The following is a 13,017-nucleotide window of genomic DNA, read 5'->3' as shown; positions in this document are numbered from 1 at the left end:
TGCCACCACCACATAGTGTCAGTATTATTTCATTTACATTAAGTTAACTACATTACACATAAATTAATTCCTTTATTTAAACTTATATTCTAATTTGAGTGCACACATTTTAGTTAATGGGCCCGGTCAAGCAGAAGTAAACAACAAGGCCAAAAATTCAAGTTAACGCATCTGATATAAAAATGTATTGAACAGATACATATGTACTCTAGTTTATGAAACTGTTGACCTTTTTTCTGTACCATTTTTGGTTCTAAAGTTCCATACGTTTTAAACAGACCATGTATGAAACATGGAACAAAAATTATTTCCCAAATTTCAAAGACCTGCAAATCATGTAAATAAATGGATGTATTTCATCATATCTTGTGTTATTCCATCTTTGAACTGTTGATGAAGATACAGGATTTTTTTTTTTTTTATGTATTAAAATGATAAAAATTTGCTTGGAAGGACTGACATATTTTATAGAAATAGTTTCCTTTCATTTTGAAGTAAGATTAAAGTATTCCGAAGAAAAAAGTTGACAAATTATGTAAAATCATGCACCTTCGACTTTTCCCTCCGTTACCATGAACTTTCTTAATAAAAAATCTCATGACTCAAAAAGTAAGAGGTTTTTCAACCTAATCTTGTACCATATGGTAGAAAACTATATGAAGCAAATATTCAAACCAGTTTGTTAAGGATATGGAAGTGAGAACCAAGAGTTATCACTGTTTGGATTTATTGCCCAAAAAGTGCTGCATATTTCATTCCCTCTGTTACTGACATGAGTTTTTAAATTTTTTGTCAACAACTTGAAAGAATATCACAGGTTTAACTTGACCCTGTTGGAGTGTAACTCTTTCCTACATTCTGATACTTTACTTATTTCAATAGTTTCTGAATAAGAGTGATTTGAATGTAAAAAATCTGCCCCTGGTTCCCTCATGGTCCATGGCCCTCCTAAGTTAGTTTATTTAGTTTGCTTTAAGGTCACTTTAGCCAGATATTCTGTGTTGTCAATGATTCCTGAGATAAAGGATTTAAAGCTGGAACAAAGAGAATGTTTGGTGAATTTTATCAAGAGTAAAAAAGTTATTGTTCTTCTTCCTACGGGATTTGGGAAAAGCTTAATATACCAGTTAACCCCGTTAGCGGCGCATTACATACATCACGACCAGTGTTGGGAAGGTTACTTTTAGAATGTAATCCCCTACAGATTACATATTACACACCCCAAAATGTAATTTGTAACGTAATCCATTAAATTACTTAAAGTGAGTAACGTAATCTGATTACTTTGGATTACTTGATATTGTCATGTTTTTTTAAACGACATGAATGTAGCAACCACATCCTCAAAATTCGTGTTTGTTTTCTTCAATTTGTCTGAGCCCAAGTCTCCATGAATAAGCAACTGTTTACTGTAGAGAAACAAAGACCAGGAGATCTTAACATAAGAGGTTTTGTCTGTTAAAAGACAGTAACAAGATCAGCCTTTCCTTCACCAGATTAAAAAATATTATTGATAGAGAAATTATATGAGATCACCTTAAATTATGTCAACCTACTGTTAGGTGTCATGTTGTTTAGACCTGGTTTAGTCCTGGTTTAGTCCTGATTTTTAGACCTGGTCTAGACCAGGTCTTTAGTTCTGGTTTAGTCGTGGTTTAGTCCTAGTTTAAACCTGGTTCAGTCCTGCTTTAGTCCTGGTTTAGTCCTGGTGTTAGTCCTGGTTTAGTCCTGGTGTTAGTCCTGGTTTAGTCCTGGTTTAGTCCTGTGTTAGTTCTGGTTTAGAGGCGCACAGGAGGAAGCTCGGTTTACGCGAGAAAACACGGTCCACACGCGGCTCACGAGACGGCGGTGTCCGCGCAGTAACTACGGAAGGAGAAGTGGTCCGCGGGTTCTCAGGTTGATGACGATGATGAAGGTGTTTGTGTGTGTGTGTGTGTGTGTGTGTGTTTGTGTGTGTGTGTGTGTGTGTTTGTGTGTGTGTGTGTGTGTGTGTGTGTGTGTGTGTGTGTGTGTTTGTGTGCGCGTCCTCTCATGTGGCAGGTCACTATAGGACAGTAGTGCAGATATTATGAGTCTATGCAGGTTGTTTTCACCGGTGCCAGTAGCTCCTGTTTCACATTTAAGTTGTAGGCGATTTTATATTTGTTTTTTTTTTTATATATATATCTCACATCGGGAGAAGAATTTCCAAGACACAAATGCGTTTTTACCAATGCACTGCTGCTTCCACTGTGTGACTGACACCGCCAACTTTAACATGACGTTTCCATCGCTCTTACTGTCGCGTTCTGTTTGGGCTTCAGGCAATGAGTGAAATTACCGAAATAAAAAAATAAATAAATGGGATGTAGCACAAAATGTGAAAACAGGAAAATACCGCCTTGTAATCCACTTATTTCAGCAAAGTAACTGTAATCCAATTACCACTCATTGAAACAGTAACTGTAACGGAATACAGTTACTCATAATTTGTACTCTGATTACGTAACGGTGGTACATGTAATCTGTTACTCCCCAACACTGATCACGACCAAATAGCAGCGATTGGTTAAATGATAAAAAGTACCAGCCCTAACAAGAGTGAAAAAATGCATAGCACACTCAGATGGCCTATGTCCAAAAGCTTCAGTGAATGGGAGGGTTTGGGTCCTCCCATTCACTGAAGGGGTCTATGTGTTTCTCAACTCCATAAAGCTTCACTAGAATCATTTGGATCATTTCAGACCTGGAATTGCTGATCTCTACTAAACTAAGCGTAAAAGGAACTTCACGACAGCTTTAACGGACTCAAAATTCAGTACAGAATCCTTCTAAATCAAGAATGGGTGATTATTTTTTCCATGGGCCCACGTAAGAAACAAAAAATATTGTGGAGGGCTGAACTAAAATGCTTAACTCAGTTCTGCATAATATTAACTGTATTTCTTTATTTTAAAAAAGCAGTAAATATCATTGTTGTGAGGAGCTGCTCAGACTGGTAATAGTTTAATGACTAAGCAATGAAAAAGTGAGGCTGCCTTGCAAAAAATGTCATAAAAAACAGCTCTAAAATGAAAAACACTGGAGTTTTAGTCCATGCATGAGGAAAAATTGAAAAAATATGTTTATTTTTTAATTCCAAATGAGCTTAAACGGGCTGGTCAGAGTCAAACAAAGCACCGTATGTGGCACAGGAGCTGGACAATGCCCATGTCCGGTTTGGTCGATCCCAAAATTGGTATAAATTACAAATTGGTGTAATAAGATCCACTACAAAGTTGGCTCAAAACACCTCAAAGCTGTTCAAAGTTGTTCTGTAGTTACTTTTAAATTTTAAAACAAGTTACAAAACGTATTTAGGTAAGTGTTATTATATGGGGTTTGTGTTTAAAGGAAATAAATCAAATTAATAGAAATGTGTTCAGTCTCTGCCCAAATATCGGCCAATATCGGGTACTGACAGATAGTTAAAACCAAAGTATCGACATCGGTATCAGAACAGAAAAAAAAACAGATCTCCAGTTCCACCTGACCTGAGTAATCTGAGTTCTTTCTGTACCTGGGCAGATTTTTCACAAGGAGAATTGAGGGAAAACAAGCAAACTAATGTTAAACACAACTCTGATTTAATTATCGTTACCTGACTATTCTAGTTATCTGATTTTAGTGGATGTAAATGTACCCAGTGTTCCCATCTCCTCATTCCAGAATGTTTACTTAACAATAAACATTTGGAACCGGCCAAAACTTAAAAAGGAGATTGAGAGACAGCAACTGCACGAGAGCACATTATCATTATTACTTGTTATGGTGCGCGTTCATTCATCAAAGGCCTGTTGGAGTGTCTGCTCGCAAATACTCCAAGATAAACGCTGTCTTCTGTGCGCCATTTTGGCCTGCGTCCACCGACAGTATTTTACGCACGATTACGCACGCTTCATAATGCGTCATGCTTTAATGGACAGGCCGTGTCAGACTTGAAAATAGCCGCTATAAATAACTCACAGCATTGGCATTAGCGGTAGAGTATCGATGAATATGTCTGAGTCACTTTTCCCAGCGTAATGCAATAAACACAGTGACATGAAAAAGAGAGTGGAAGAAGACGGGGCCTACCTTGGAAGACATCCACATCCCGCGGTTCCTCTGAGCTCGGAGATAATCATAGTCCTCTGGAGAAAAAAAGAATTGTGCAGGAGGTCCAGCGGGCGGGAGAGGAAGCTGCTTGTAAACTCCCGGACAGTTCCACAACAACAACAGGGTCTTTTCAGCTGTATCTTTCCGTCTGCCACAGCGTAAAGGGATACTGTCAGTTTGAGGTGGTTTCAGAGACACTGGAGGAGAGAGGGTCCGCTTGTGTCCGTGTACAAACGCGGGCAGGACAAGTCTTCGGATTTATTCCTGTGCTTAGCTCTCGTGGGGTCAACAGGCTGCTCCGGCCCGTTGTAAAAACAGATTAGAAATCATTCAAGCCCTCGTGTGCTAATGACTGCTGTACGCTGCTGTGTCTTAAAGGATCTTTGTGAATACTAAGATATAGATCTATAACAAAATAAAGTCCACTCGCCTCCCTGCAGCCCGATAAAGCGCCTCTAACACACTTGAAGATTCTTTTGAAGACTCTTCGGAAGTGTTCTGACTGAAGTGGTGCCTACAGTTTCTGTCTCTAAAAACAAAACTATAAATCTACCAAACCCCGATAAACGACATTAGTGCAAACAAATGTGACGTTATTGCATAACAGCCAACCGCGAGACGCTCTCTGCTCTTCTCTTATTGACACATGGCACTGCTAAAGTGCGAATGCATAGCCTGTCCTTTCCTAAATGTGGTTTGGGGGTCAGATTTGGAAGCCCGATGTTTTGATTATATTTCTTGGCAAAATAAAGTCTAGAACGGGAGACTGTGGTCAAGATTCTGCACCACAGGAGTGAAAACCGTCAGGGCTCTGGCACGTGCGTAATACGTGCGCACTGCCTAACTACATCTGTCACCTGAAGAGCACGTGTCAGATGTGTACTTTTATTTCTCTTGTTAACAAAGAAATATTTATGTCAAATAATTTCATTAAGTGTTTTTTATTCTCTGCACAGTTATAGAATGTGCGTTCCAAATATGAGTTTGGTTTGTCTCTTGTGTCGTTTTGAACACCAATGTGCAAATATTATTATTATAACACAATATTATACAGTGATCATCTAATAAGTTCAAATTTTACCATGGGATTTGTTATTTCCAAATGTATTTATTTTCTATTGTTGTTGACGTGAAGCAACATGACGCGTGCGTAAAGCGTGTCCTAATGTGACCACCTGCTTTAGGGCATTCTTGTGCGTTGTTCATAATAATTGAATTTGGGGGTTTGCAGTTTCATACCATAGCCTATTTCAATTGATCTTACTTTGTATGACTGTAACTACGAATCTATATTAATTATATGTCTCTATTTTGATGAATGACGCGTGCGTAAAGTGTTAACATCTGTAACTTGTGCTGTGTTGTGGGGGCTTTTCTGAACAAAATACAAAAGGGGCAATAGTAACGATGTGCTTTTGGTTCTGGAAGGAATTTCTGAATAGAATTTGAAACAACAGTGCGTCTGATCCAACCCAATTCTCCTTGGCAGGTATGGAGAGTGTATATGACGCGTGCGTAAAACGTGCCCTACGTGTCCACCTGCTGCTGAATCTGTACGAGGCTAGTTCTGTGAGACAAACATAAAAAAAGGGGCAGCCTTCCTTGTGTGTCACACGTCAGTCTGAATAGATTTGGAGATGGTGCTGTTTTTCCTGCTGATGTCCGTGCCGTTGCCTTTACTGGGGCTCTTGTCCAGGCCACACAGCGACTCCGTGACGCCCTCCTCCATCTCCATATACTCCGCTTTGTCCCCTAAAGACGAGCCCGAGGGAGAGCCCTTAAACTTCCGCAGAAAATCCGGGAAGTAGGGACACCCCGGGGGCATGCTCTCCACCACGGGCGACTGGTCCTCGTTGTCGGTTTCTCGGTGGTAGAAGTAGTTAAAGTTGGAGACGATGACTGGCACCGGTAACGCGATGGTTAACACTCCAGCTATGGCGCAGAGAGAGCCCACTATCTTCCCCCCGACAGTGATGGGCTTCATGTCGCCGTACCCCACCGTTGTCATGGTAACAACAGCCCACCAAAAGGCGTCAGGGATGCTCGTGAATTGTGACGTGGGCTCGTCCGCTTCTGCGAAATAAACCGCGCTGGAGAAGAGGATGACTCCAATGACCAGGAAAAAAATGAGCAGTGCCAGTTCTCTCATGCTCGCGCGTAAAGTGTGTCCCAGGATTTGGAGACCCTTTGAGTGCCGGGACAGTTTGAAAATCCTGAAAACGCGAACGAGCCTGATTATTCTCAAAATCGCGAAACTCATAGCCTGCTGTCCGTTACCTTGGTGCTGCGCAAGGTCCGTGCCAAGCGTGATAAAATAAGGCAAAATGGACACTATGTCTATGGAGTTCATGATGTTTTTGAAGAATGCCGGTTTGCTGGGACTCGCAAAAAAGCGCACGATGATCTCAAAGGAGAACCAGATGATGCACACGGTCTCCACGATGAAGAAGGGGTCGTTGAAGGGGGTGAACCCGGGGTCGGGCTGGGAAGAGTTCGCGCGCGGCTGGAGGTATTCTTTCTCGTCCCTGAACTCCGGCAAAGTTTCCAAACAGAATATGACTATAGAGATGACGATCACCAGCACGGACACCACGGCGATGCCCCGGGCCGGACTGGAGCTCTCCGGGTACTCGAACAGGAGCCAGACCTGCCGCTTAAACTCGTCCTCCGGCAGCGGCTTCTCCTCCTCTTTCACAAAACCTTCATCTTCCCGAAACTTCATAATAGCCTCCTCTCCCAGCTCATAGAACTTGACCTCCTCGGAGAAGATGTCAAACGGGACATTGACCGGTCTTTTTAAGCGTCCTCCTGACTGATAATAATAGAGAATGGCGTCAAAGCTGGGTCTATTCCTGTCAAAAAAGTACTCGTTCCTCAGTGGGTCAAAGTACCGGATCCGTTTGTCCGGGTCTCCCAGGAGAGTGTCGGGGAACTGGGTCAGAGTTTTGAGCTGAGTCTCGAACCTGAGGCCAGACACGTTGATGACCACGCGCTCGCAGCAGCAGCCGCAGTCCCCGTACACGCTCTCGTACCCGGACTGTGGTCTCCGGTCCGACACGCTGTCCTCCTCGTCTTCCATGTTGCACACAAAGCTCCGGAGTCTTCTCCTGCTGCTGCGGTCCTCCTCGGGCTCCCGGTCCTCCTCTTCTCCCTCCTCTCCCTCTTCCTCGCCCTCCCCCTCCTCCTCCTCCTCCTCTTGGATCATGACGTCCTCCTCGGACCCGAGCAGCGCCAGTTCTGAGTGCCGCAGGTCTCCTCCAAGTCTCCAGCGCCCCGTGCCGCCGCTGCCGCGCTGTTTCCTTCCCGCTCTGTGCAGCTCTGAAGAGGAGGGGCGCGCGGAGGAGGCGGTGCGATGTTGGCGGTTGTTAAGGTGATGCGCGCCCGCGGAGGAGGACGCGGCAGAGGAGGCGGAAGCGGCAGCGGCAGATCCTTCACCGCCTCCACCGCTCGAGGGGCCGCCTTCAGAAGCCGCGGCCTGAGCCGCCGCTGCCGCACGCGACTGACGCTCCCGCTCGCGCTCTCTCTCACGAGCACGGGCCTGGGCGTAGCCGTAGGGCAGGTGGCTGTCCGCGCCGACCATCGCGAACTCCATGGCTGCTGAGGCTGAGAGTGTGCGCTGCTACAGCTGGAGAGACTGCCTGGTTACCAAGGCAACGCGCACGCGGGCGGCAGCATCAGTGAAGAGGGAGAAAACAGAGCGGATCATGCTGCCGCCACACGACAGAGAGTGTGATCGAGACGAGGCCAAGTATTCAACTGTACACTGGCACAGTGCGCTGTCCCATTTTAAAACTGATGATTAGGGGAAAAGAAGGAGGACAGGGCGTGAGGATGCCCTCCCACGAGCACACAACAGGAGAATCAATGTTTAGGAGGCCCTGCAAACACGGTCCTCCCCTTGTCTCTCTGTGCAAGAGGCTAGATTTGTAACCCTTAGAACTGTGTATACGTCATGTCGTAACACAAAACCTAACCCCAGCACGTGAGTGGTGAGGCGTGGGGGTCCATGTTGATAATGTTTCTTTTTTCAGAGTACAGACACCTCTTGAGCTGCTCACACTTTATAACATCAACCCTTTACGCATGCGGACGTTATTCCATTTCACACAAGAGCACGTTAGACTTTGTAATCCAAAATATGATCACGAGAGCGCCGCTTGCTGTTGATGGTTTAAGTCTAGTTCCATTTTAATATCCGCGTAATGTGGTCCAGACTGTTGTAAAAATAGCAAAACACGAAGCTCCTCCAGCCCAAATCCAATTGATGACAAAGCCTGCCTGGCGCACTGACGGCTGCTGTCCGCGCGTAAAAGCCAAAGTTGCAGGTTTTATAATCCAACCAATCAGGCGTGAGGACTGCCCGCACACCTCGGTCAGCTCCGGGTTTAGGCCTTTTATGACATCACCAAATTAGAAACAATAACAGATACACATTTCAAGTTATTCACACGCTCCGAATAGCACGCGCCCTTCGCTGTCTCCTTAGCGCACATCAGGTGGTCAATACATCCAGGCTATTCCAAAGGCGTAAATCCCGGTTGCCATTTTAAACATTAAAATAGGAGGGGGTGACTGTATCTTTGGCGCTCCGGTCGGTTCCTTTTGCCTGACAGGGAGAGAGAGAAAGGGAAAACAGATTAGAACACAATGGATACGACGAATTGGTCTCGTTTTAGCACGCCATAAACAAAAGTGACACAAACTTCAGCGTTAACAGCCCCATCCATCACAACACGGTAGTTCTAATTATCAGAATGCCGTGTGAGAGATCGATAACGCAACTCCAGGTCGCGTTCGGGGCGTAACAGGCGTTAATTTATAACGTTCGGCTTACTTACAGGTGGAAAGCAGCCAGAGCCTTCTTCTTACTGGAGGTAGGTTGAAATTATGGAGCTGTGTATATACGCCGAGTCCCCCAAAATCTCCTCTCCTCCTCCTCTTCTCTCTCCCTTCGCCGTATCCAAGGAAGAAGGATGCACTCAAATCTGACGCACTTTCTCCCATGCAGGCGAACGCAGGGAGGGCACTTTATGTTTTTTTGTTGTTTTTTTCTGGCTCCACAAACCGATGTCCCCGCTCGTCTCGTCGTCTGGTCTTGGTCTGCGTACGCACTCCCCCGATTCAACAGTGCCACCCGAGTCTGCGTCTCCACTGCTGCAGCCAGCCAGCCCCCCAATCAGAACAGGTCTGTGGTGTCGGAGGAGAGATGCCGCCGGAGGAAGGAAGGAGTGCAGGTGCGTGACAGTATCCGTGGGAGAGGCGAGGAGAGTCGGGGAAAAGTTTAGGCCGACGCGAGCGCCAGGAGGAAGGGTTTAAGCGTGCGAGCTCGGGTACAACGACAGTCCCTACCTGCCCACCGCTACACCGCTACACTCCCGGAGCCGTGGTGGTGGTGGTGGTGATGCCCTCCCATTGTGGGTGATGGAGCAGAGAGTGGAGAGAGAGAGTGCGCGTGGAGGAGTCTGCTGCGGTGCGTAAAAGCGGTGCGCGGACGACGCCCAGTGGAGGTTTGGAGGAACCGCGGGCGCGCTCCGGCTGCTGCAGGTGCCCGTTAAAAGTGGCGCTGCTCTGGGGACAAACTGCCCTTTTCAGCTATAAAATATCTGCCTGAGTCTCAATTCTTTTAATGAACGGAGCACTGCGATGAACAAAGCTTGCAGAGGTGTTACATTTGAATCCTTGTGTAGTTTTTTTCTCTGAACAAAATGTCAAGAGCTGTGCCATGATTATTGTATTGACTTAAATAAATGAGTGATGGAACAATTATTTTGGGGTCAGTATTTATTTATAAGAGGCTATTTTATAATATTCATCTTCATTCATCATTTTTTAAACTCAAAACATTTCGACTGAGCTCTTCTCTCACACAGCAAACATTCCATACACCTTCATTAGAATCATGAGGATTATTTCAGTCCTGGAATCCAATATCTACTGAACAAAAGGTAAAAGGGAGCTTGACATCACAAGGTAGAACAAAGAATTTTGAGATTTGGAGATGAAGACAGACTAATAATAAAGTGTTACTCAAATATAAGACCATTAGAACAACTCATATACTGTAGCGTTTGGCCAAACTTGAACAAATTCAAAGTAAATTTCCAGAGATGCAGTTTCAAGTGTGTATTTTCAAGTTAGGTGCAAACAGACGAAGTTGATCTACCTGTGGTCTCTCTCCTTGTGACTGCTAAAACCATATAAGCTCACACAGATGAACAATAACGAATAACTAAACAAATATTAAGATAGCAAATAATATATTCAATATGGAAATGAGCCAAAACTAGTAAAGTATACAAAAATAGACAAATAGCACCAGTTGTATTTTTGCTCTTTGTTTTTATATTGTAATATGTGGGCCTCTGTGGATCAGGACTCTGTCTTAGTCTGGTCTGTGGCCAGACCTCGTTGTCAAAGTCTGATCCCATCAGATCTCAGAAGCTCCACAGGGCCAGGCCTGGTCAGGACTTGGATGGGACACACTGGGCATTCCAGGTGCCACAGGGGGGCGCCAGTCACAAAAACTGTTGTTGTATCCTTAGGCAATGCAGTTCACCCACATTGTGGGTGACTCATACCCCCCAGTATGACAGTGGAGTGTGTGGGTGTTGATGGTGGTCAGAGGGACTGATGGCACTGATTGGCATGGCAGCCTCGCTTCAGTCAGTCTGCCCCAGGGCAGCTGTGACTACAATAGTAGTTTACCACCACCGAGTCTGGAGTGAATGAATAATGATCTGTAAAGCGTCTTTGAGACAAATGTCGGTGAAAAGCGCTATATTAAAAAAAAAAAATAATATATATATATATATATATATAGTCCAACTCTAGTATGATGTTATTTTTCTGTACTATGATAAGACTGGAGTTGTGGAGGATTGTGTAGTATTGATGTATTTCTATGACGTGCATGACAGGTAAAATATTTATTCAGCCATGGTTGTTCTGACCAAGTTGAACTCACGATCAGAAGATGGATCACCGGGTGCACTTCTGAGAGGTTACCCCAACAGCGCTGAAGGGTGAAGGGTCAAACACCCAACCTTATAGAAAAAAACAAACTATGAAACAAAGTTTTCATTTGGCATCTACAGTTTTTATATTAGTGTAATGTTTCAGCATAAGAGTTTATCCTGTAGACTGTTCTTCAGCCTATGAAGATACAAAGAGCCTGTTACATTTACAACATCAGTACTTTAAAGGTCTGCACTCTGCAAGTCACACCACCAGGCTGAACTACAGGTCAGCTCTGTGGAGAGGCGAGCACATTCAGTAACAATACATGTAAGTGGTTCAGTTGGTAGAGTGTTTGTCCACTGATCCACTGAAGGTTGGCAGTTTGAATCCTGCTCTCGACATAAACAAAACATCAGTGGTTGAGCTCTCACAGATGAATGCTATTGCTGTTTCCTTGGGCAAGACACTCAACCCACCTTGCCACCAGTGTCTGCGTACATCAGTGTGTGAATGTGTGAGTGATATCCTTTGAGTGCCTTGATGGTGGAAAAGCGTTAAAAATGTGACCATTTACCATATTTTTGGAGCAACACAAACACCAGATTGATAGTCTACACTTAATGTGGTACGTAAATAAAGTACACCTTCAGAAGTATTTCAAATAATCTGCAAACTTAAAGATTCCACGACAATAATGTTATGATGATTTTGTGACGTAAGCTTTAATCATTAGAGACACTAGACAAAATGCTGTTAGGTCATGTTTTGATCTGTGCTAAATGCGATGCTATGCAAAGATGAACTCAGCTTTGTCATTTGGCTGGAGAAATTGAAGTTTAAAAATGCGAAGGAACAATTCTGACCACCTGTTGATGTCACGAAATGAGAGAGGCAACTCCGAAATTGTTGCATGGTAATAAAACTCTAAACCTTGCCTAATTTATTTGACAAATAGACTAAATAAACACAACAAAATGACAAATAAAAATGTCCCTGCGTTTTGTGTAAAATTTGTGTATCAAACATTCATTTTAAGAACCCAGCGCTACTTACTGTATTTACAAAATCCACAAAAGTATATATTTAGAGGTCATATATTACTCAAAATGTATGCTTGTGAGATTTAAGCCATGTTACAATGTTGTTACCTCCTCGAAAACAGACCTGGAGTTGTGTTTTGTTTCATTCACACATGTTTGAGTAACTCTTCTATATTTCGTCTACATTTCCAAATCTCAAAATTCTCTGTTCCACCTTGTGATGTCATGAAGCGATAGTTACTTTCTACCTTTAGTTCAGTAGAGATCGACAATTCCAGAACTGAAATCATCCAAATGATTCTAGTGAACGTACATGGAGTTTAAAAACCTGTATTACCACATGACATCACAAGGTGCAACAGAGTGTTTTCAGTTTGAGAGAAGAAGAACTCAGCCTAAATGTGTAGGATTTGTGTTTTAAAGTTGTGTGAATGAAACAAATCACAACTTCAGGTCTGTTTTTGATCATGCATAGATCAGAAAATAATGTGATATGGTGCAATATGTAGCTTTTCTGGTGGCTTGTTTCCATGGAGACGACATTGCTTTGCTTAGAATGTCTCAGTATGGCATTAAACATATATCCACAGAGACCAGGCCAAGTTACAGGTCAGATCTGTGCACAGGCGACCCCGCTCACAGTACGAACTCACGTTTATCAGCGCAATAGATAACGACAGATTTAATGCCATACTGCGGAACATTCCACCACCGTCAGAAAGGTTAATACGGTCTTTGATTTGAGTATTTTGTTGAATTAATATGTGAATATCCTCCAGCGTCGTACGCCCCACGTGTGAGCGTCACTGTAAAGACCCCAGACCCGGGCTAAGTCCTGGTATAGTCCTGGTCTTAGTCCGGTCTCAGGTCCCTTTGTTCCTTTAGCCTCTGATTAGAAGGGCAC

The 13,017-nt window shown here is 43.8% G+C and overlaps 1 protein-coding gene across 1 annotated transcript; it reads right to left on the bottom strand.

The window, feature by feature from the left end:
• Nucleotides 1-5,725: 5,725 nt before the first annotated feature.
• kcna4 (potassium voltage-gated channel, shaker-related subfamily, member 4) lies at nt 5,726-7,708 on the bottom strand. The gene has a single exon (XM_020917460.2). The coding sequence runs from the start codon at nt 7,706-7,708 to the stop codon at nt 5,726-5,728; it is 1,983 nt and encodes a 660-aa protein (XP_020773119.2).
• Between the last annotated feature and the right edge of the window lie 5,309 nt (nt 7,709-13,017).

This window comes from Boleophthalmus pectinirostris, unplaced genomic scaffold, assembly GCF_026225935.1.
Source record: "Boleophthalmus pectinirostris isolate CB_2022bp ecotype Guang Dong unplaced genomic scaffold, ASM2622593v1 HiC_scaffold_19, whole genome shotgun sequence".
Taxonomy (NCBI): domain Eukaryota; kingdom Metazoa; phylum Chordata; class Actinopteri; order Gobiiformes; family Gobiidae; genus Boleophthalmus; species Boleophthalmus pectinirostris.
Note: the sequence above shows the minus strand (reverse complement) of the source record. Positions and strands in the feature narration are given on the sequence as shown.